The 25,938-nt window shown below is 44.0% G+C and overlaps 1 protein-coding gene across 1 annotated transcript in view; it reads left to right on the top strand.

Annotated features, from left to right (window-relative positions):
• ZCCHC7 (zinc finger CCHC-type containing 7) overlaps nt 1-25,938 on the top strand; it is a 149,425-nt gene that overhangs the window by 82,609 nt on the left and 40,878 nt on the right. The window contains exon 6 of the mRNA XM_066604460.1: nt 22,101-22,136. Coding sequence (XP_066460557.1) covers nt 22,101-22,136 — 36 coding nt within the window. The remainder of the gene's footprint in view (nt 1-22,100; nt 22,137-25,938) is intronic.

The raw sequence follows: 25,938 nt of genomic DNA, 5'->3' as shown, positions 1-25,938 counted from the left end.
GCGTCGAGTAGAACTATTTGTGGGCTGTTCTTCATAGGATGGGTTTTGGTGAGAAATTTGTGGCATGGGTTTAATAAACTGCTCTATTGCCAGGGAAAAGAGTTAGTGTAAATAGTCGTATTTCTGGACGGATAATATTAGAGAGGGGTACGAATGGTTGTTTTCTGCCCCCTCTTCTATTTACCTTGGCTGGTTTGATAACACAATCACAGTATTGCAGTATGGAGAAATTGAGAAACGTACCTTACTATATGCATATGATCTATACGAGGGATGTGAGTAGATCAATAAGTCCAGTTATGTCCATTTTGTATATATTTTGTAAGATGTTTCATTTCACTATTAACTGGGGAAGTCTTTCTTTCTTTCTTTAGATCCCTTGCTGGTGGACTATTCATTGTTACATACTCAATTACAAATAGTGAAAGAAATTCAAATATTTGGGAGTTGTGGTATCTTCTATTCCTCAAGACTATATATCTGCCAATCTGCTTCTATTGGTACAAAATTTGAGAATAAGGTCAAGGTCTGGAATCGTCTCCCCTTGTCAATAATTAGCAGAGAATATCTTAACCAAATGGCTTTGATGCCACAACTCTTTTATATACTTCAAAACTCTCTGGTTTGGACTCCTTCACAATATTTATTTAGATTCCATACAATATTTAGGAGTTGATTTTGGAATTAGAAAGCTGCTAGAATTAAATTGGAAACCCTATAAAGGGAAACGGTTGGGAGGGTCGGCCATTCCAAATGTTTGGATGTATTTTCTGGTGTCTCCATTGCAACAGTTGAAAGGGTGGGAGAGCGAAATGAAATGGGGTTGAATGGCAGATTAGTTTCCAAAATTACTGGTTGTAGCCCCCCTATAACTGTTTGAGAGAAGGGATGAAAGGAGGAAAAAAGGACTATAAAAAGTTTATTAAAATATAACATTTTTAAAATAAAATATGTAATACCAGAATTCTACTTTTTTGGTCACCCTGAAAAATTGAATAAATAGCAATCGGTCATACACCAAAATGGTACCAATAATAACTACAAGTCTCCCCACAAAAAAGAGCCCCCACACAGCCCTTCTGGGAATAAAACAGGGGCACAAAGCAATTTAAAATAAAATATATATATATTTTTAAAGATTTTTTTAAACTGGTACTACTACTAAACTATATAAACTTGGTATTGTTGTAATCATACTGACCCACAGAATAAATATATATTTCAATTTTACTGCACCATAAATGCTATATAGAGTTGAGTGAACGTACTCTGCCGAGCTTGATGGTTGTTCGAGTATTAGCGTACTTCGCCGTGTTCGACCCCGCTCCAGTTTTTAGCGCCTCCCCGCTGTGACGTGCCTGTTTTGGCCCCTTCCTACCGTGACGCAGCACGCGTCATTGGCAAATTTGCTGGCTGGCTGGCAGGCAGAGAGAGAGAGAACACACGAAAAAAAAAAGCTCGGGACCCGGCGTCCCACATACAAAAATGCTTGAGTCTCCCATTGTAGTAAATAGGCTTCGTTACTCGAGTAGAGCTCTCGAATTTTATGAAAAGCTCGACTCGAATAACGCGGACCCGAGCATTTGGGTGCTCGCTCATCTCTAATGCTATACAAACAACCCCTCCCAAATAGTGTAATTGCGCTTTTTCCCCATTTCTCTCCACATTTTCAAATATTATATGGTACGTTAAATGGTGCTGTTGAGAAATACAACTCGTCCCATAAAAAACAAGCCCTCATGTACAGCAGATCAGGAAAAGAAAAGTTATGAATTTTTTGAAAGAGGGAATGCCAGAACTACGGAATGTGATCTGGATACAGGAGCATTAATGTTTCTTGGTCATGAAAGTGTTAAGCTAAATATGAATAGTTAATGAATTCTTACTCATTAGTTCAATTGACATCCAAACTGAAAAAGCATCTGAAAGGCTATGTTCACATGCAGCTGATTTGTTGCAAATCTTCGTACTAGATTCCATGCGAGGAATCTGCGCTGAAATACGATACGTAACGCTAAAGAAAAACTCTAAAATGCTGCAATTTTCAGACTGACCACTAAGCCTAATAATAGTCTGACACTTCCTGTTCCTTAGAGAAAACTTTTCAGCAGTCATCTGATTCATCACAAGCAAGATCCCAATGAAAAGTGTCACTTATATACAGATAACGCAGGATCCATTATTCACAATAGATTATGGTCACAGCCCACCTCCTCCCCCTCCCTACACAAGTCACAGAGAGTGCCTAGAACTGTCTCCCATAGAAGTCAATGGGCAAGTTCCTTTCCGTGAGGCCGCTGTAATGCAATGTACAGGTAATAAAATAAAAAACCTCTACAGAAATGAAAAACCTATTAAAATTGGAATGCGTTTCACTATCAGATTTTAATTAATAAAAAAAAAATATACGAGTGATACATTCGCCTTTGGATCTTGACAATCGGATTTGCAAAAGCTGTTTCGTATGTAAAGGTATACAGTTCAGAAAGTAAGGACCTTCATATTAACATTACATAACCTTCAGTAATGAAGACAGACAAATCAGAATTGATCTCGGAGACTTTGCATTATAGCATTTCTCAGCGGAGAAGGAAGCACCGCAGTAAAAGTTTTGAAACAAAATCAATACCAATATAATTAGTCCTGACTCGTTTGTCAATTATGAACGTACCTGCCAGCCCCAACGCTAAGTAAGTCATATCTTATGATTGTCGAAGGAGGACTCTGTGTTTTAAATACGTTCTTGCTTCCCTTTAAACGGGCGCCTAACTTGCCACTAAACATTTTCTTCTGCAACGGCTTTTCGGTGTGACTACAAGATTTCTGTTTTTCATCCGTCGCCTAAATTTGATTTAGTTCTAAATGGGTCACTGACTTTTTGCAATTTAGATATAGCACATTAATTAAGTGGATGACCAAACGTAATTATGTGCCTAGCTGTAAATACAACTGTTTGATTAAGCTCATATTAGGTACATAACATTAAACAATTTTAGCATATCTTAACAAGATAAATCACGGCCTTCGGCTAGAACACCACTATGTCCATACAATGTTTTTCAGTGTTTGCTTAGAAAACGGTGGGAACCTTCTTCTCCCGAGAACAAATTCCTACGTCTTTAGACCTCCAGACCGGCTGATCTTTCGGGTGGTATTCCCTCTTGACCTGTGACCCTCTGCGTTGACTCTCGAATATGCATGCCAGAGGCTAATTTCCTTTTTTTTTTGGCTGCATCTTCCCTTGCAGAAGATTGCAAATCTTTAATAAAGCCTTTGTTTTAGCGCCGGGTCTTGTAATGGGAAGGCTGTAACAGCAAGCAGCTTTGACAAAGCACCAGAGGATTGTGTTAAAAAGTTGTGTTTAGTAATTGTAGGCATCGTGTCAGAGCATAACTGACTGGGAGCTGAAGGATTTTCTCTGCGAGATGAGTTGCTGTGCCAGCAGGGACTCGAGTCTCCTGGGCCAGCCGCGCTCTCATTAAGATTTGCCGCCAGCAGTGGCGGTGTTTTGCCAAGTATGTGACGTCCTGTTATTGTATGCTTGGCTTGTCAGCCCACAGCTTCCTGACACTCACTTATGTCACCCTTTTTATTCAGAAAAGGAAGGAGCTTTTGATAATTTGACAAGACAAGCTCTTAAACGATCTAGGTCATGGCCTTCCCTGTCTGTGATTGTGAACATATTTCCTGAAAGCCCTGTCACTCATCACAGCAACATTTTCTCCCAGGGAGCACACAGGCTTGTTCCGAGTCTCTTGTCAAGCTCATACGTTTCGGTTAGATCGGATACTGTAGTAGAATTTTTTTTATTTTTTTATTTTTTCCCCGATGCACTCTTCCCTCCCTTTTTTTTTTTTTTTTTTTTTTTACTTCTTGCAAATACTAGCATGTTAGTGCGGCTAATCCTTTCTCCAGTGCCGTGTTCCCAGAAGGTTTGTGTACAAGAGTTCTCTTTGGTACAAGGCAGACAACTGGCCAAGAGGAGCTGAAAAGGAGGCAAGGCCGCTTAGTGGTGTTTTTGTGTTTGCTCACTGTTGTGGAAATACAAGAACTGGTGGCAAGGGCCTTGCCTATTGAGCACTTGAGTCTCTGTCTGCTGTCAGGGGCTGTTTAAGATTGAGTGTTTTATTTTCTTTGATGTTCACATTTGAGAATGGGGAAGTGGGAATTAAACAACAGATGCACTAAGCTGTTTTTAACTTGTAAAATAATAATTAGGACCTGATAAAATTCAATATGGGCGCACAAAATGCATCTCAAAAACCCTCATTTCTTCTGATGTGGCAGTTTCCTTTATGAGATTATTTTATGAATGCCAAAGCACCTTATCTGGCGTCTTACGAGGAGATTTGATAGTAAAACATTTCAGTGGGTGGTGAGGTAAAAGAAAAATTACATTTCAGCACTTTAAGTAATTCCACCCTTCCTCCAAAAGGTTCAGCTTTCGCTCATTGTATAAAATGTACGTAATGTATGCAAACATTACCAAGGCCGGAGAATAAAAGACAAGGTCTAGAGATCTTTCACTAACGTGAGGGGGAACGGTTCCTTTTTTTCCCCCCCTCCGCCATCAAGTGGTATACCTTCATTAAAAGCCACAGTCCTATGCCTGTCGGAAATACACAACACACACATATATATATATTTTTTTATTATTTTACATCTTTTATTACTTTTTACGTATTTATATTGGTGGTCCATGTTGGGGAGACTCAAAGATGTGTTCTTAGCAGATTGCATGGAAAACCTATACAAGTATACCATTTCGCATGGTAATGAGTCCATGCGAAATGGGGTTGATGTAGGGTTGACTTTTTTTAAATTTTTTTTATTTTGTGGCAGCTTTCAGACGTAGTAGTAATAAATGCGCATATACAGGGGGCTAGAGAATGGCGTGTGTTCATATGATGGATAAAAAGGAAAGCGGACATGTTGCTGCCATATTTCATGTAAAAGTCCAATATAGTATTTAAGTTGACATGAGTGAAGTTATTAACAATACCTTAATCTTATAACTGTAGTATTACAGGAATTCTCTTTATAAATGCCTAAAATAGACCTAAAATCCCTTGGTCTAACCGTAGTAAGGGATGATATCCCATCAGTAGACTCCTAAATAGGCAGGTAGGGTTACTGCAAGCGTCCTGTTCCTTCTTGTCCCGTCCCTGCCCCGTCATCTACTGGGAATTCGGTGCAGTGGAAACTCTCGAAAATTCAACCTGCAATATTAACTTCCCGGTTTGTAAGTGCCAGGAGCTCGTAGGGGAAACCAGTCATTTAAAATAGACCTAAAATCCCTTGGTCTAACCGTAGTAAGGGATGATATCATATCAGTAGACTCCTAAATAGGCAGGTAGGGTTACTGCAAGCGTCCTGTTCCTTCTTGTCCCGTCCCTGCCCCGTAACCTACTGGGAATTCGGTGCAGTGGAAACTCTCGAGAATTCGACCTGCAGTATGAACTCCCCGGTTTGTAAGTGCCAGGAGCTCGTAGGAGAAACCAGTCATCTAAAGAGTACTTTAGGCTAAACAATTATCTAAACCATTTTAGGATTGTAAATATTCAGTATATTAGACTAAAAAAATTAAATGTATTCCATTGGTCAGAGTGGTTGTCACGGATACCTCGAAATCACTGGCAAGCACTATGGAGGCAACTGAATAAAATTGGCGGTTCATACACTAGTATATAATCCCTGTTGGCTGGGATAGGATGCCCCTATTGTGTGACGCTACTCCTGTATCTAAGGCCGTCGGCATCGGTCATCAGCTGGAGTAATTTCTGATATAGTGTACACGACCTTTCGTTGTAAATTACACGTAAATATGCCAGGGAAGTACGGCTATGCCCCATCCCGCCAAGTCAGAACCATTTTCTTTACAAGTGGCATGAACTAAAATTTTTAGTTCACATTTTTTTTATTTTTTTCTGGTTTTTGTACATAATAAATCCTCCTCTTGCGATTCTAAGCATTTTCGGTTTCAGAAAAATAAGTGTGAAGCACTTGCTGATGTGTGAAAATTCTCACAATTCAGAAAAACATTCTATGGCAAAAATTGTTCACTTCGTGGGATGATCTTTTTGGATATTTTACTTATGAGACGACTAAAGTTGAGCAAAGTACTCTGGCGAGCTTGATGCTCGTTCGAGTATTCGCGTACTCGACGGTGCTCGTTACTCGAACAAGCATCAAATCGCGTTTGACCCCGCCCCAGAGAGAGAGAGAGACTTAGACCAAGGGGGGGGAAAAAAAAAAAAAAAAGCTTGAGACCCGGCGTTCCACATACAAAAATGCACGAGCCTTCCATTGTAGCCAATGGGGTTTGTTACTCGAGTAGAGCTCTCAAATTTTACGAAAAGCTCAACTCGAATAACGAGGACCCGAACATTTGGATGCTCGCTCATCTCTAGAGACGACCTTTGTTTGTAAAATAAGTGGAATGTTAGTTTTGGGGGGAAAGCTTCATGTCTGAATTACTTTACAGCTAAATGTGAACATGTGTAAATGTCCAATTGGCCAGCCCATGTTTGCCATGCCCATCGGTAAAGTCATCCTCTCCACTCTGTAGATTCTTCTAACCTTATAATCGTTGTCCCAGTCGGTATCGGAGGCCATGAGGAGCTGCCTAATAATTTAGTAATCGTGTTTGGGTCGACATCTGAGCCTCTGTCAGTCACTCGGTCGCGATAAAACACCATTTTTAAAGGCCTTGCAGGCTTCTTCTGCGCTGAATGATAAATCGTTTATAAAGTCTGATTAATCATTTGCATTTTCCTTCACGTATCGTCCGCTGTAACGATGAATGTAATCGACTAAACGTTCGCTGTTTGCAACTATCTGGGTGCAAGCGGTTATTTTAATGCCTGTAGAAAATAAACGACGAATGAGAAGCGAATTCTCGTTTGTCGCTTTATCGTTGCCGTGTTTAGACCGAACGATCTTGTTCTAATTCTCACGATCCAATGATTTTTTTGAACAATAAACTTTCCATGTAAAAGGGCCTTATTTAGAAAACCCTATTTGTAGACAGCGGTCCCCAGTTGATGACCCTCATTGTGGCTGCAGGGAGAATCTCGCATTCCGGAGACCTGGGCATGCTGTTACATGACATGGATAGACCTTTGACTTTATGGTAATACTTGATTTCCTTGGTGATGCAGGGAAATAAAACACCCGATACCTGGTCACTCACCAACAGTGCACCCTGTAAATCAGCTTATTGGCTGGGCATTGATTTATTAAAGAGCAGTTAACAACAAGGAACTAGCCATTTAAAGGGGTTGTCTGCTCTCTGCTGCTTTTTACATTTATTTAGTTATAGAATAGGAAATCATACAATTGTCTAATGTAGATGTATTTAAAATTTTCCTTGCACCCCTTTTTTATCCCAGTGTAGTGGCCTCTATCTGCACGGTATAATGGTATAGCCTGTGTACAGGTCTGTCCATAGTAATGGCCATCAGTGATGTGACTACTGGGGTTGTTGAACTCACGTAGATCTGGTTTCTAAAGGCCCATTTACACGCAAAGACAATCTATGCAAAATAATCGCTAAAACTGTCAATTTTTCAATCATTTGAAAAAGTGTTAATGGACGCTAATGTCTATTAACACTTTATTAGCTTCATTTGAGTGTACAAGGGCCTCCAGGAGCTGTTTGCAGAGCACCACATGTGGTCTGAGCTCTGCACACTACTCCTTTGTTCTTGCATCGGCTGTTGGCGGGATATAATGTAATCTCAGATTCTCGTGCAGAACACAGCATGCAGGCCCTCTTATCTTCTCTCCGGCTGAACAATGGATTCTCCATTAAAGCTCTCCCTAAAATCATCCATTTAAGCTGAACCTTAAAATCATCGTTCAGCCATAAAGTAAACGATGGCAGCATTTACACACAGCGATGATCACACATCTGCGGTCGTTTGACTGAATTTTGAGCGAGAATCGTTGCATGTAAATGGGCCTTAATAGGTGAATAATAGATTACTGAGCAGCAGGGCTCACATAGTATTACTACCACATCTGTCATAGTATGTGGAGAAACAGCTCTTTAATTTTCCACTCTCTCCTTTGTGTTGCGGTTTTCTTTTTCTGCTGCTTTCCTTAATGATGACATCACAACATCACCTGGAGACGGGAAATAAAACTAAATAAAAACTGTGGAAAGTGGAAGAGAACGGATATTATTCCCTTTAAATATGGGTGCTAGTGCTTATTTCGTGCCCCAGTTACTGATCATTCACACTGTTTTTAACATAGGGGTGCCCTTGGGTGTTGTAGCTAAACCCGGGTAGCGCGGGCTGCCATAGCAATTAAAAAGAGCTGCTGAGTCTCCTGACTGATGGACATCCGGTGGTCGGAGTAGGAAATCTGACAACTTTTTTTTGAGAAAGTCGACATAAGGAATACGTCATAATGATATTATATTAAAATATGAGGAGGACATGGCGCTGATTGGTTTAATTACACACGAGGAGGGAACCTCATTAAAAAAGCTGGAGTGGTGGACCAAGGGGAATACTCTAGTTCTCAGTGAGGAAAAGATGAAAGCATTGATCAACATGGCAGGCGCATCGGTAGATTGGGTTGGTATCAAGTGGTGGTAGTAAAGGAATTCAGGTTTTTAGGGCTGTCTCATCTGTGTTACTATAGCAACCAGAATACATATTGTGTTTTTGAAAATGCCTGAAAAAAACGCCACACCAAGAACATGCTAGGTTTTGAAAATAAGCTGCATGGACCCCCCCCAAAAAAACACTAAAAGTGAGGGAAAATCACACAAAATCCTCCCTATTGACTTACAGCTAACATCTGACCGCAGTGGTTTTGCTGAAACAAACATAGCAAAAAAAAAACATCGGGTAAATGGTGCTGAAAACGTCACTTCAAAATACAGCCACTAGGGCGATCCACTGATGCCCCAGATCCTGCTCCCTGCAAGCATCCCATTTTGGTGGATGGCCATCCATGTAATACAAGCGCAGCTCAAGTCCACCAGAATGTGAGCTGCTTCTGACCAGTCCCAAGAGGGGGACCCTCGGTATGATACCCTTGTGCCTATTGGGTCATATGGACATATTCTATTTTCATCCAACTTAAACAGATTTCTCATTTCCAATGCTTCCACAATAATGGCCATGATGTAGCTATCTGTAGCTTGTTTCTACGGCATAACGCTGCGTTGGGTCACCGTATTGTTGACCGCCATACACGGGCATCAGCATTTTTTCCCAAACTCCATCTCAAAACTCAGACCTACCTCTCTTCTGCCTTTTGGCCACCGTGTACAGTTGTAGAGAACAGGGAAGCTGTTAATATTGAGGACAAATGCTTCCCTGTTCGCACAATGAAGAATTCTCGGTCGTTCTCTACAGGCTCATTGTACGGCAGCGACTGCAGAGGTTACTTGAGCGCACGGTAGACATGAGCCTAACTGCAGCGCTCAACGCGCCATTGTGAAGAATTTGCTTGGCTAATAAAGTAGAAGCGGCCATTGTAGAAGCGGGTAGGATTGTAATGGGGATAACTGCTGGGGCCGTTTGAGGACTTGACACTTTAAGAAAGTTTGTATTCGTAGATTGACTGGCTGTGGCATTGTGTCCTTTTCCCTTCCAATGATCATTTGCATGGTGTGTAAAGAATGAGTACATTGATCCCAGCAAACCAATGGTTTCAGAAGCTGGACCAATCAACAATGGCATGTTAATACTTTGCTTTCCTGCCTTCTTTATTTCCGCGTACGCAGGGGTCCTGCCAGAGTATGGCATCTTGCCAGGATACTTCATCTTCGGAATTGTTATTTTTCAACCATGTTATTCTGAAACACTGTGAGTAATCGAAAACTAACCATAGCTAAAGTGGAAATGATGCGATTCCTTTCAGTCTAACCTGAGAAAATGGAGACTGAGGACGGCTCATTCAGAGCTCATATAGTGGTCTGGAGTACAGTATCACGGTCTGGGCAGCAGTTTAGAATCTCTTATTGGCTAAGGAACAGAACTGCTAAGATAGTGTTCTTAGATGATGGAATTATTGTTATTGCTCTGTATGATGGTTCTGACCTGAGAGTTATACATCGGAGTGATCACCGCATTATCCGCTACTAAGCTTTATTTACTTAAGACTGGACAACTTGCCTAACTTTTTATTAATGAGTTGTGTATCAAGGCGAATCCTAAAATCTGATTATCCCCCCAGATTAGAGCCTGGAGCTTTTATACTATTTCCTCCACTGACATAAAGCCACTGTAAATGATCTTAGGTTCAAAATGTGTTTATTTATTTTGTATACATGTATATAACGCACATAACACTAGAGGCCTACAATCCAGGCCGTCTTATAATAATGTATTGTCTTAAGATTGCAAACAATAAACGGATTACCATTTCTTTACGTTTGGTTCTTGCACTCCATCTTCTGTCATAGACTAGCTTATGCCTTACGAACCGTTTCTAACAATTAACAAAGTCAAATGTGAGGTGCAATGCCCCTTTAGAAGGGACTCAAGATGTAAAGGAAAGAAAGAAAAGAGTACTTAGAGTTTATAGCTAGTGGGGATTGAGTTAGGGAATGTGGAAGAAGGGGGGGGGACCGACCTGCCTTTTCCTGCGAATCTCATTCGCCCCGTCTGCATCCAGCTATGTTAGCATGGCATGATTTCGCGAGGGGGTGGGGTGGATTGAGCCAGTCCGCACCCAATTGGACAACTCCGCCGACTCCCGCTGTGCTGTCCACGCGCTCCACACCGCCTGGTATTTGTTACGTTGCATTTTATCTCTTGCACATAGGATAGGTTATCTAGAGGAGCTATCTAGTGCTTCTAACCACATTAGTCTGGAGGGGGCCAGTGGGGTCTTCCATCTCCTTGGGATCACTTGACGTGTCGCTAATATGAAAAATCTTAGCAGCGATTTTTTTGGCCCTTGACAGGGACCCGGGGAACATCGACAGTAGTGCCACTTCCGGCGTCATTTGAATGGTCACCCTGCTAATCCAGGTGTACAAAGCTCCTATCTCCTGCCATAGGGGACAGATCGCTGGGCACGACCACCACAGATGGATATATGTGCCTCTCTCTAATTGGCATCTCCAGCATGAGTCCGAGTACTGGGGGTAGATTCTGGCGACTCTCTCCGGCATCCTGTACCATCTAGTTAGTATCTTGTAATTCAGCTCCTGTATTCTGCTAGAGATACTTAATTTATGAGTGAGGATTGTAAATGATCTTAAAGGGGTCTGCAGAGATTAGTTCAAGTTCCCATTGGATAGATAAGTGGCTAAAAAATTAAATAAATGCTCGCCTCTAGAGATGAGCGAACCTACTCGGCCACGCCCCTTTTTTGCCCGAGCACCGCGATTTTCGAGTACTTCCGTACTTGGGTAAAAAGATTCGGGGGGTGCCGTGGGTGAGTGGGGGGTTGCAGCGGGGAGTGTGGGGGGGGGGAGAGGGAGAGAGGGCTCCCCCCTGTTCCCCGCTGGTACCCCCCTGCTCCGCCACGCCTACCCCCGGCGCCCCCTGAATCTTTTCACCTGAGTACGGAAGTACTCGAAAATCGCGGTGCTCGATCGAGTAATTACTCGAAACGAGTATATTCGCTCATCTCTACTCGCCTCTTTAATATCCTGCCACTCTGATTCCAGATGCTCCTTCACTGGCCTTGTGCTGTTCATTATTCACATGGCCATTGCAGCCAATCACTGGCTTCAGAGATCACATGTGCAGTGATTGGCTACTGCAGTCGAGAGAACAATGACCGGCACAAGGCCAGTGAAGGAGTTTCTGAGATCGGAGGCACAGGACCTTTTAAGAAGCAAGTATAGTTTGTGTGTGTTTTTTTTCTTTTCTGTTGTGAATTTTTAATAAAATATTGTTCCATCCGTTTGAGAATGATCATCTAACTAGGCAGATTTGTCATGGAAATACTACTGATACAATACTAGTAAAAAGTTAGCTTCCCCAGGAACATGTAGAACAAGAAGTGGCTGATGTTTTAGTATTATAGAAGGGGTGATTGGATGACTTTGATGGGAACAGTTTCTTGTAAATGTCCCAAGCCTTGTTCTCTGTCCAAAGTTTTAGGATTGACAGTCGAAAAAAATCTGTGTTGGGTGGTATGTAATGTCTAAAACTCTATATCCAATCAAACAAACTGTATATGCATGGTTTAGATTTAGGGGATAGAAAATGGGTATTTGGCCAGGGTCAAGGCTGCCAACCTGAAGGTTTTGTTTTCCTGGACAACTTATCGAAAAGTCACGGACATTCTACATTTTTACGGATACATTGGAAAACTATAACGAATGATAAAGATTATAAGGGATACATGTCTATAGGTCAGATACTGATAGGAACTCATTGCCAGCAATAACCTGCTCAAGTATCAACAGCCTCATAAAAAAAAAAAGGGCAACATCTAATTTTTTTTTTCATGGACACTGGGAAAATATCCTATTTTTACAGACTGTCCACGAATTTCTGGAGGGCTGGCAACTCTGCTCAGGGTCCCTACTTTCCAGGAGTTGTCTGAGGACTGGATTCCACAAGCAACCTTAGTCAACCATGCAAACCATCACTACCTTAGATTTTACCATTAACCCTTTCACTGCCCTAGACCACCGGGTTATTTACGGTTTGAGCTCATAAACCATTTATACATTGTATATCGGTATTATTTAGGCACTGAACGACACTAATATTTCAGCTTTGAATGGCACGATTATGTGCTAAATTAAATGGTGGTGTTCTCTTGGTACTAAATGATCGTATTACCTGCATGCTGATTTGAGAGATTTTGGTATTGTATTAGCATTATTATTTGGACATGGAATTGAAGTATTTTGTGGGTATTGTATGAAAACTGTCCAAAAATGGTAACGGTGCCCTAGTTTTTTGCCCAGGTGCGCATCAAACTGTCCCTGTCTACAGGCTGCAGTGGGAGACTAAATGAAGACACAACTCCAACTCCTCTTGGTAGTTTGTAATATCCTTATAAGATTCATATAAAAATCCTTATCAGATTCAGTGTCTTCCTCTAAACAGGGCTCAATAGTCTGAGCATCTAAACTGTTAAATGGCTTGTCCCACCATAGCAGCTTATCACCCATCCACAGGATAGCTGAAATGTGTCTGCTATGAATTCCAACCCTTGGACCTCCACCCATCACAAGAGCGGGGGTCATAAGACTCTTCCTATGACTTGAGTGTTGGTCACGGGTACGTACTACCCCCTCCCCCCCCCCCCCCCCCCCCCTTCATTCATCTCCATGAAACTGCTGGAAACGGCTTATTGCCTACTTGGAAAGTCTGCAAAAATTGACCAGCAACCAAATTTGTAACTTTTAACATTAGAAAATCGTAACCCCTTCGCTTTGGAATGCAATGTATAATGTAGATGCTTCCTGTAAAGACATCTTAACCCATTAAGGACCAGGCACTGTAAATATACAGCGCCTGGTCCTGGGCTTAAAACCCCGCCGATAGTAAAATTACGGCAACGCTTTAAGCCTCCTGTCTCCTCTGCAATCAAGCAGAGCAGGACGGGCTATCAGCTGTTACTAACAGAGGAGAAGGCAGATGGAGTTTTAACCTTTTCTGCCTTTTCCTTCCCCGAGTACACAGTGCTCAATGAGCACTGTGTACTAGAAAGTGAAAGTGGAAGGGTTTCTTCCACTACGGGAGTCGGGGTGGGGGTGGTTGCCAGGGTTCCCTGCTACAGCAGACCCTGGCCAGCTCTGCCAGTGACTGAAACTATAGTGTTTTTTTCCCCTGTAACTGGGGTTCCTATGGATGCCCCAGCTACAGTGGGAAAATGCCAAATTAAAAAAAATAAATAAAAAAACGAATGTCCCCCAGAAGTCTTAAATGATGTCATGGGGGACATAGATAGTAAAAAACATAATTACATACATCAGTAAATAAAAATTACAGATTGAAACAACAATATATACATAAGAAAGAAATAACCCAAAACGGTTACCCAATGCGCCCTGTAAGCCAAAACCATACATATTATATATCAAAACATCCAAATCAAATGGAGGAACTCATACCCATACTTTATTTTTGCATAAATATACTAAATTTTAAAAAACTAACTGTAACTGTAAATGTAAAAAAAAAATCTTTTTTTTAGCTTTTTACCCCCAATAAAACTAAAAAAAGGGGGAAAAAGTACAAAAGATATTTTTAAAAAAACGCAGCAAAAATAATTTTGGTAGCTAAAGGAAACAAAACAGGACAGTAAAACCACCAAATGAGTAAAATCCCTAAAGTGTCTGGTCCTTTAAGGTACAAAACAGCCTGGTTCTTAAGGGGTTAAGAACCATTTACACAGGACGATTATTGCGCAAAATTCGTTCAAAGGGAAGAAAATGCATGATAATCGTTCTGTCTCAATCCAAGTCCATCGTGCGCTATTTGTTTACTTTTCATTTGCTGCTCACTTTCAACTAACATAAAAATCATGGCTCGTTCGCTGACTTCTCGCTGCGTGTAAACGCTCCCCACTCAGTGTATGCATAGAATGGGAAGCGCTGAACGAGACGCTAGTGAGAAGTCAGCCATACTCAGCAGTGATCTGTCTGTCTAAGCGCTCTGCACGAGCGCTAACCACTACCAGTGACGTCACCCGCTCCTGCAGATCGGCTAGCCGACAGTCGTACCGTGTAAACGGGGCATTACGGTTTGTATTCACAGAAACAAGCAGAATGTGGAATATGCCAGTTAGGTTCAGCATGTTATAAACTACATGTCACACTCAGCAGTATCTGTGAGTTTACAGGCAGCAGTATCTGAACGCAAATTAGTTGAGGGGAGAATGTGAAAAAGGTTTTGACTTTTTTACACTTCTTTTTTTTGGGGGGGGGGGGGGGAATGCACTGGTTGTGGGAGTTATAATGTGCTGGGAACGCTCTGGTTGTGGGAGTTATAATGTGCTGGGAACGCTCTGGTTGGGGTAGTTATACTGTGCTGGGAACGCTCTGGTTGTGGGAGTTATAATGTGCTGGGAACGCTCTGGTTGGGGTAGTTATACTGTGCTGGGAACGCTCTGATTGTGGGAGTTATAATGTGCTGGGAAAGCTCTGGTTGGGGTAGTTATACTGTGCTGGGAACGCTCTGGTTGGTGTAGTTATACTGTGCTTGGAACGCTCTGGTTGGGGTAGTTGTACTGTGCTGGGATCGCTCTGGTTGGGGTAGTTATACTGTGCTGGGAACGCTCTGGTTGTGGGAGTTATAATGTGCTGGGAACGCTCTGGTTGGGGTAGTTATACTGTGCTGGGAACGCTCTGGTTGGGGTAGTTATACTGTGCTGGGAACGCTCTGGTTGGGGTAGTTATACTGTGCTGGGAACGCTCTGGTTGGGGTAGTTATACTGTGCTGGGAACGCTCTGGTTGGGGTAGTTATACTGTGCTGGGAACGCTGTGGTTGTGGTAGTTATACTGTGCTGGGAACGCTTTGGTTGGGGTAGTTATACTGTGCCGGGAACGCTCTGGCTGGGGTAGTTATACTGTGCTGGGAACGCTCTGGTTGGGGTAGTTATACTGTGCTGGGAACGCTCTGGTTGGGGTAGTTATACTGTGCTGGGAACGCTCTGGTTGGGGTAGTTATACTGTGCTGGGAACGCTCTGGTTGGGGTAGTTATACTGTGCTGGGAACGCTCTGGTTGGGGTAGTTATACTGTGCTGGGAACGCTCTGGTTGGGGTAGTTATACTGTGCTGGGAACGCTTTGGTTGGGGTAGTTATACTGTGCCGGGAACGCTCTGGCTGGGGTAGTTATACTGTGCTGGGAGCGCTCTGCTTGGGGTAGTTATACTGTGCTGGGAATGCTCTGGTTGGGGTAGTTATACTGTGCTGGGAACGCTCTGGTTGGGGTAGTCATGCTGTGCTGGGAACGCTCTGGTTGGGGTAGTTATACTGTGCTGGGAACGCTCTGGTTGGGGTAGTTATACTGTTCTGGGAACGCTCTGGTTGGGGGAGTTCTAATGTGCTGGGAACGCTCTGGTTGTGGGAGTTATAATGTGCTGGGAACGCTCTGGTTGGGGTAGTTATACTCTGCTGGGAACGCTCTGGTTGGGGTAGTTATACTGTGCTGGGAATGCTCTGGTTGGGGTAGTCGTACTGTGCTGGGAACGCTCTGGTTGAGGTAGTCATGCTGTGCTGGGAACGCTCTGGTTGGGGTAGTCATGCTGTGCTGGGAACGCTCTGGTTGGGGTAGTCATACTGTGCTGGGAACGCTCTGGTTGGAGTAGTTATACTGTGCTGGGAACGCTCTGGTTGGGGTAGTTATACTGTGCTGGGAACGCTCTGCTTGGGGTAGTTATACTGTGCTGGGAATGCTCTGGTTGGGGTAGTTATACTGTGCTGGGAACGCTCTGGTTGGGGTAGTCATGCTGTGCTGGGAACGCTCTGGTTGGGGTAGTTATACTGTGCTGGGAACGCTCTGGTTGGGGTAGTTATACTGTTCTGGGAACGCTCTGGTTGGGGGAGTTATAATGTGCTGGGAACGCTCTGGTTGTGGGAGTTATAATGTGCAGGGAACGCTCTGGTTGGGGTAGTTATACTCTGCTGGGAACGCTCTGGTTGGGGTAGTTATACTGTGCTGGGAATGCTCTGGTTGGGGTAGTCGTACTGTGCTGGGAACGCTCTGGTTGACGTAGTCATGCTGTGCTGGGAACGCTCTGGTTGGGGTAGTCATGCTGTGCTGGGAACGCTCTGGTTGGGGTAGTCATACTGTGCTGGGAACGCTCTGGTTGGAGTAGTTATACTGTGCTGGGAACGCTCTGGTTGGGGTAGTTATACTGTGCTGGGAACGCTCTGGTTGGGGTAGTTATACTGTGCTGGGAACGCTCTGGTTGGGGTAGTTATACTGTGCTGGGAACGCTCTGGTTGGGGTAGTTATACTGTGCTGGAAACGCTCTGGTTGGGGTAGTTATACTGTGCTGGGAACGCTCTGGTTGGGGTAGTTATACTGTGCTGGGAACGCTCTGGTTGTGGGAGTTATAATGTGCTGGGAACGCTCTGGTTGTGGGAGTTATAATGTGCTGGGAACGCTCTGGTTGGGGTAGTTATACTCTGCTGGGAACGCTCTGGTTGGGGTAGTTATACTGTGCTGGGAACGCTCTGGTTGTGGGAGTTATAATGTGCTGGGAACGCTCTGGTTGTGGGAGTTATAATGTGCTGGGAACGCTCTGGTTGGGGTAGTTATACTCTGCTGGGAACGCTCTGGTTGGGGTAGTTATACTGTGCTGGGAACGCTCTGGTTGGGGTAGTTATACTGTGCTGGGAACGCTCTGGTTGGGATAGTTATACTGTGCTGGGAACGCTCTGGTTGGGGTAGTTATACTGTGCTGGGAACGCTCTGGTTGGGGTAGTTATACTGTGCTGGGAACGCTCTGGTTGGGGTAGTTATACTGTGCTGGGAACGCTCTGGTTGGGGTAGTTGTACTGTGCTGGGAACTCTCTGGTTGGGGTAGTTATACTGTGCTGGAAACGCTCTGGTTGGGGTAGTTATAATGTGCTGGGAACGCTCTGGTTGGGGTAGTTATACTGTGCTGGGAACGCTCTGGTTGGGGTAGTTATACTGTGCTGGGAACGCTCTGGTTGGGGTAGTTATACTGTGCTGGGAACGCTCTGGTTGGGGTAGTTATACTGTGCTGGGAACGCTCTGGTTGTGGGAGTTATAATGTGCTGGGAACGCTCTGGTTGTGGGAGTTATAATGTGCTGCGAACGCTCTGGTTGGGGTAGTTGTTCTGTGCTGGGAACGCTCTGGTTGGGGTAGTTATACTCTGCTGGGAACGCTCTGGTTGGGGTAGTTATACTCTGCTGGGAACGCTCTGGTTGGGGTAGTTATACTGTGCTGGGAACGCTCTGGTTGTGGGAGTTATAATGTGCTGGGAACGCTCTGGTTGGGGTAGTTATACTCTGCTGGGAACGCTCTGGTTGGGGTAGTTATACTGTGCTGGGAACGCTCTGGTTGGGGTAGTTATACTGTGCTGGGAACGCTCTGGTTGGGGTAGTTATACTGTGCTGGGAACGCTCTGGTTGGGGTAGTTATAATGTGCTGGGAACGCTCTGGTTGGGGTAGTTATACTGTGCTGGGAACGCTCTGGTTGGGGTAGTTGTTCTGTGCTGGGAACGCTCTGGTTGGGGTAGTTATACTCTGCTGGGAACGCTCTGGTTGGGGTAGTTATACTCTGCTGGGAACGCTCTGGTTGGGGTAGTTATACTCTGCTGGGAACGCTCTGGTTGGGGTAGTTATACTGTGCTGGGAACGCTCTGGTTGTGGGAGTTATAATGTGCTGGGAACGCTCTGGTTGGGGTAGTTATACTGTGCTGGGAACGCTCTGGTTGTGGGAGTTATAATGTGCTGGGAACGCTCTGGTTGGGGTAGTTGTACTGTGCTGGGAACGCTCTGGTTGGGGTAGTTGTACTGTGCTGGGAACGCTCTGGTTGGGGTAGTCGTGCTCTGCTGGGAACGCTCTGGTTGGGGTAGTTGTACTGTGCTGGGAACGCTCTGGTTGGGGTAGTTGTACTGTGCTGGGAACGCTCTGGTTGGGGTAGTTATACTGTGCTGGGAACGCTCTGGTTGGGGTAGTTATACTGTGCTGGGAACGCTCTGGTTGGGGTAGTTATACTCTGCTGGGATCGCTCTGGTTGGGGTAGTTGTACTGTGCTGGGAACGCTCTGGTTGGGGTAGTTATGCTGTGCTGGGAACGCTCTGGTTGGGGTAGTTATGCTGTTCCCGGAACGCTCTGGCTGGGGTAGTTATACTGTGCCGGGAGCGCTCTGGTTGGGGTAGTTATGCTGTGCTGGGAATGCTCTGGTTGGGGTAGTTGTACTGTGCTGGGAACGCTCTGGTTGGGGTAGTTATATTGTGCTGGGAACGCTGTGGTTGGGGTAGTTGTACTGTGCTGGGAACGCTGTGGTTGGGGTAGTTGTACTGTGCTGGGAACGCTCTGGTTGGGGTAGTTGTACTGTCCTGGGAACGCTCTGGTTGGGGTAGTTGTACTGTGCTGGGAACGCTCTGGTTGGGGTAGTCGTGCTCTGCTGGGAACGCTCTGGTTGGGGTAGTTGTACTGTGCTGGGAACGCTCTGGTTGGGGTAGTTGTACTGTGCTGGGAACGCTCTGGTTGGGGTAGTTGTACTGTGCTGGGAACGCTCTGGTTGGGGTAGTTATGCTGTGCTGGGAACGCTCTGGTTGGGGTAGTTATGCTGTGCCGGGAGCGCTCTGGTTGGGGTAGTTATACTGTGCCGGGAACGCTCTGGCTGGGGTAGTTGTACTGTGCCGGGAACGCTCTGGTTGGGGTAGTTGTACTGTGCTGGGAACGCTCTGGTTGGGGTAGTTGTACTGTGCTGGGAACGCTCTGGTTGGGGTAGTTGTACTGTTCCGGGAACGCTCTGGTTGGGGTAGTTGTACTGTGCTGGGAACGCTCTGGTTGGGGTAGTTGTACTGTGCTGGGAACGCTCTGGCTCCTCAGTTTAGGAGCCATTGGCTCTTGGTAATTTTTTTTGCCGTTTAGAGGTGAAGGGAGAGCTGCTATTCTGGTGTTGTTTTTAAGGCCCCCTGTCCACGTTCGTGACGGAATATCGCTAGCGATATTCTGCCACGGGGGAGCAGGGAGCACTGACAGGCCTCCGCGGTGAGCCTAAAAGATAGGCTCACCGCTGAGAATCGCGGCATGCCACGATTTCAATCCTGCGAGCGGAGAATCGCTATGATTCTCCGCTCATGGACGTCAGGCTGCGCTCTCCATAATTATCCCATGAAGAAGCGGTCATTGCGTTACCCGCTGCTGGGTTATCGCTGCAGATAACGCAGAGACATATCGCCCGTGGACAGGCAGCCTTAAGGTTTTTTAACATATGGTGTTAGCAGAGATCTGTATTTTTTATTTTCTGATAATAGAACATTGTGTCATGTTTCTTTTTGGGGTTTTTTTTCCTATAAACCCACTTAGGTGCCACAATCTGCATTGGCATGTGAGGTTACATGGAGCAGGGTTAGGGAATCAATAAGTGTTCATCTTTTCACTCCTTTTTTTTTTAAATGAAATCGCCAACCATACAGTATGTGACAGTCGGAGAGCAAGTATACTCTCTGATTGACAAGGGCTGGGGTGAGAACGTGATCAGAAGTCTATGCTTTCCCTTTCCTGGGACTGATGACAGACAAGAGAATCTTCCATGTTTTCCTTCTTTCCATGCTGTCTGCTCCTCCCGCTCGCCTCCCTTCTCCTCCTCCTCCTCATGCAAGCTGGAGTGACAGGTGTAAGTTCAGTACATGCAGCTGTCCCTTCCCCAGGGTTAGAGTTCGGTCACATAAGTGTCAGAGGCTCTGTTGGGAACCTCAGTCTCTGATCTTCACTGGAAAACGGGATGAAATGGCGCAGCAGTCTGCACTATTTCGTCTTATATATTCCAGCAAAATAACAAACTGCTTGCTGGAAATTGATGGACCCCCATTATAGCCAATGAGGGGGCCGCTCGGTTTCGTCATAAGATGGAACTGTTCAGTCAGGTGGTGCAGTTTCTGCTCCCCGAATGGAGCATGAAAACGGCATCCTCTAATGCTGATGTGAACGAGCCCTTAGAGCCATTCTTGTCTTTAAAATGAGACCAAAAACGTGGCTGTAGCCACAGTCCAGCTGAAGCTACACCTTTGGAATAATAGCTGCTCCCCTCTGCCCGGACTGTACTGTAGATTGTTTTGAAAGTCTTTTTTTTTTTTCATTTTGGTTATATTACGAAATTTAAAGAAAAAGAGTTTATAGTTCACATTATTTTGCATGTTTTAGATATTCAGGCTTAAGAGAGATGGATATATTAGGCAGATGCCCCAAAACTGTCAAACTAGAATCTTTCACTGCTTTGCTTTTTGAGCTTTGCATTGGTTCACAAGAGACATACAGTTACAGTATATTCAGGTATGGCCACAGGTATACCCGCAGGGACACTGTGTGATATTTTATATACTATTGAGGAGATGTATTATTGTGATGGCTGTGTCCAAGCATAAGGCCCAGTAACACTCCCTATACATTAGGCGATCATGTGATCATGCTTTGCGTACTTGGTAGAACGCGGTTGAGTTGGAGAAAAAAACTCTTCTGTTCTCTTTGTAATGCTTCTGAATTTTTCTGCAACTTCTGGACTCGGACATTCTGAGAAGATGCGTAAACTGACCTTCATTCATCAGGAACATATTTCTGTGGAACATGGATTAGATTATGTGGAACACTCATTTTACTACTTTTAAACAGGAAGTGCTATGCCCTCCAACCATTGCAGACCTCATCTGTTTTTAGCCACTTCTCCATTGATTTCTCCTTTTTTGTGGGTGGGGGTGGGGTCTAGATTCCCCCCACTTCTCCCATTCCCTAGAAGTTAGCTCAGTGAGCCAGTGTACTGTAAAGGGAACATCACCCACACGGGTTTCCAGGGGGGAGTTAACTTGTTCTAGGGAGCTCATGCTGGTGACCGCCCCCTTGACAGTATATGGCCTCATTTACATATTGGGCACCAAAACTAATGGTACTGATTTCTTGGGAATGGGGTGCAAATAAAAAAAAATGCAAAAGGGGGGTGGGGGAGGAACTGCGGCAGCTAAGAATGCATAGAGCGCGCTGGTGTTTTTGGAGGACATGACGGTCCTCTAACTAATTTCAGAATTATGTAACAAATTAAAGTAGTGTAAACATGTAATTAGTTGTGATGTATCTCTAGTTCTATAAAGTGTTATTTTGTATATCGTGCTGACTATTCCCCCCTCCCCACATATATACTCTCATTTCATGGTATAGCAGCAATAGTCCCCCCTCCCCTCCTGAGATGGCTCAAGAATTAGGTAAAAGATTCCCGAAAACTTTTAAGGAGGTGGAGGCTTCCTGGCTTATTCTCAGCGGCAGGGTGTGTTAAAGCAGTGTAAAATTCAATTAAACAGTGCAGCCAGGTTTTTTGAAGCTGAAATCCAGGCCCTTTCAGCTAAGCTCCTTCTCTGCCTGCGACCGGCACCGGCAGATGCTTTATTATGCCAAAACCAACAGGCTGTAAAGCACCTTGTTTCATGCCGCTAACTGATCAATATGTTTTATATTCCAGGCTTGCCCAGATGTATGGAGGCAGTACCACCTAACTGTAAGTAGATCCACCACCATTATTTTCTCTTACGACTAAACTATTTACTCTTCCATGAAGTTTCCAGCGCCGGCAGGTAGTCGCGCGCCCTCAGCTGAAAGATAATCACACTTTGGAGAGAGACTCTTTCTGGACTGAGGACGAGGCGCGTGGCTGGCTTCATAGTTCCTGTGCAGCCTCGGCACCTGGAGCATATAGTACAACTAGTAAGGGCCATTGCCTTTGTGTGTAGGAGCTCATATGTGCAGTTGTAGTAGAGCTGTGATACCAGAAGACTGCAAACAAACCCTTTTTTCATGCTCAACGTGAGTTATGCAGCAGCTGACAAACTCATCTCGGCTACATCTGAGATGTTTACAAGATTTCTGCCTCCTGCTTACAAGATTTCCAACTGTTCATTGCAGAAATATTAACAATCACAAGTCAGTAAAGTTAAAGCAACTTTTATCAATTTTAGCCTTTTTTTTACACTTTTGTCAAAGTCCATGTTTTTTTCAAACTTTTTTTTTTTTTAATGGTAAAATGCACCAGCTGCACATCCTGAAGTCGGGGCTCACTCACACGGGCGTATGTCACCCACGTATTACGCAGTGCTAGAAGCCCATTGATTTCTATTGGGCCACTCACACCTTCATTTCACGATCATGAAAAATGCGCAGTAAATTCTATTTTGCCGCACCAATATAGACTCTGGGGATTTAAGATAAGCATGTACGTATTTGATGTGGACTGCGTATTTTACGCTCATGAAAAATACGTGGGACACGTACTCCTGTGTAAGTGAGCCCCAACTGTCATTTATACCTTACAGCACCACAGTCACGTTTTCCTAATAGGAGATTGGGTCCCTTTACTCGCAGCTAAGCTGGGAATCCGTTAGTGCTGCAGGCACCTCTCTCTTAGTGCAATATAGACTGGTTCACAACATAGTAAAACTTTGTAATCCGCACCCTGACATTAGCCATTGATTCTGGTTTGCCAAGGGAAAGAGCGCCATCTGCTGCCCCGTGGAGGGATTTCTACAATTATCAGTTTAATAAACCTGTCCCATGCCTACAGATAATTATGGCAAAGTAGCGGTCATCTGCTTATGATTTCCCTCTGATGAAGACACCCACTTGACACCTATTGATTCAGCGCTTCTGAACTAGATGAGCTGTTCTTAATGTGACGATGATCAATAAAAAAAATAAGCTACAGTTCATTTGTTTGCCGAGGGTACGGGTCTGCGCTGAATAATAAACCATCCTAGTAGTACATAGTAAGAGACCGTCCATAGACCGGCTCTGTCTCGCTCTGCTCGGAATTACCTTCCATAAGTCAATACTTGTGTTATTAAATGGAAAGTATATAAAATGTAGCGTTGTGAAGTGTAACAATCCGTGTCTCTACAGATATAAGGGTGGTGTATCTGGAGGTCGACACCCTGATGATGATACGTAATCAGTGCTTGTGGTGATTAGACGTATTGTACCCATTATTGGTCTGTGATCCTCTATATAACTGCTCGGGGGTTCTGCAATCGCATCTAATAGGTGTGACGTAATAGAGCGCAGACTTAGTGGTCCTGTGTCATATATCGCAGCATTGTGAGCACTCCCATCCGTCTCCAATCTGTATATCCTGGAAACACCAACACTGGGTCCTTTTAACCATTTTTTTTAATGATGTATTTTTTAGCGAAATTTGGCCCCCGGATTAACTGTTTCTGCACGTAGAGATTGTATTGTGTGATTTAAACTTTTTTTATGTTGAATACCTTAAAATGGTATGAAATATATTCCAACTTACACAAAGGCTACATTAACATCTGCATTTTGCATTTCAGTCCTAATTCTGTCTTTCTGTTCCATTTCTTGAGCAGAAAAATGGAATTAAAACTGAAATTGATTTTAGGGGGGGATAAAAAAAAAATGTAAAAAAACGTAATTTTTTTTTTTTTTTTAACAGAACATCTAATGCAGTTTGCAGCTTTATTTGCTCAGCTAAAAAAATACCAAATGGAGAAATTTCCGTTTTTGTTTTTTTTTGGGTTTTTTTGAGAACCCATTGGGGAACAATAAAATCCATTTCTTTCTCTGCTCAAAAAATGGAACCGAGACACAGAACACAGAATTACGACCAAAAGTGAAAACGCAGATGTGAATGGAGCCCAACCTGAATGTGAATAGTTGTAGGTGTGAACACGTAAATGTATGTGTATTCCCCAATCACGTGGCGCTGTAAGGTACGGCGGGCTTTACAAATCAGGGCAAAAATCTAGAAAGCTTCCTGTCTTTCTGCATAAGGCAGATTTATTCTCTATAGTAAGAACCACCGTGCGGACGGCGGTCCGGAATATGAAGTATCTGCTGTACGTTAAATAAGGTTTTGCTCTGCACAATGCTAATTTGTCAGTTTGCAGGGATGAACGTGCTGAACGTCCGCCTTAATCTACACGCAGGTTCAGTAAATCCCTCCGGCCAGAATAGAAAGGGGTTTTATTTACTTGGTAATCTGTTAATATTTATTGAGACATTGCCCTCGGAAAAGTCAACACGAGTTGTATAAAGAATCGCCATCGTCCTTTGTCCGGTAAACCACTTAGTTCCGAGCGCTTGTTGCCACTGAGGCCGCTTCCCTCCTCTTTAGCTTTGCAGCGTATATGCGGTGACCTCTTATTCTATACGCCTTACACGGTACTCAGATGAAAGTGACAGGTGTAGCAGCATTTGTCACTTTCTACATATCTGATGGCCAGTCAATGGGGGAAAAAAGGGCCTTTGCTCAGAATAGGCAGCGATGCAGCCATTGTTTACTATGTAGCACTGCCCTGGCCCAGCGTCACCAGCAGAGAGCACACTGCTGCCAACCGGAGGGGGGGCATGAACAATGCATGGATTAGGCCTGGAGAACTTTTTACTGTTTCTAAACAGTTCTACATTACCAAACTTTGGCTAACGAGTCATTAATTTGGTTTCAGCCCTACAAGTAATTGTTAAAAAGGTACAAATAGGTTGTTTTTGTCACTTTTAGCCATGACATAGGCCTTAAAAAAATAATAATTAAAATAAACTGTATACATGGGATTGATTGCAAGTCTTTCCCCAAGTAAGGGTTATCATACGAAGGCAACTTAAAGTATTTTGCAAACCGCAACTTTTCTTTAAGCCTATAGTATATTGCTGAATAATGCAGAAACTTTGGAAAGAGGCCAGTGAAGCGCGGCGAGCATCCTGGGATCAGCAGTATCACAGAGGGCTGAGAATTAGGAAGACTAAACGGTAAACTCATCGGCACGACTACTTGGCTGGGTGATCGCCACTTTGTAGCTCAGTCTACTTTATAGAACATTTTCTATCACTTTTGTAACGGAGATGGTCCGGTGGTCGCAGCATAAAAACAACAGCGAGAGGCGCAGCCGTATTAAGGGAGACAAGTGAAAGTGATTACATGTGCTTTATGGTCTGCCTGCAGATGGAATGCTATATTGTATGTCCCTTTGAAGAAATCATGTTGGTTTTGTAGAAGCAGCAAAGTTTTCGTTACATTTTACTGTTACTTTGTTGCATACAAGAGCTGGTAGCCGTGAGCGGAGTTGTGTAACATCGTATCTGGTTTCATACCGCCCGCTGTACGTGGTTTGCTGTATGTATTCTGACAGACCTGTATAGTCCAGGCTGTTCCTATAAAAAGGGAGTTGCATACAAAAACTCCTTGTGTTTTGTTTGTACATTTTTCCATTGCTGTTCTATTTCTTAGTTGCTTAGAGCATGTAATGTAGTAACGGGCGATGCAAAGTAAGCAGGATATTAGATCTCTA

This window comes from Eleutherodactylus coqui, chromosome 5, assembly GCF_035609145.1.
Source record: "Eleutherodactylus coqui strain aEleCoq1 chromosome 5, aEleCoq1.hap1, whole genome shotgun sequence".
In the NCBI taxonomy this organism is placed as follows: Eukaryota; Metazoa; Chordata; class Amphibia; order Anura; family Eleutherodactylidae; genus Eleutherodactylus; species Eleutherodactylus coqui.
Note: the sequence above shows the minus strand (reverse complement) of the source record. Positions and strands in the feature narration are given on the sequence as shown.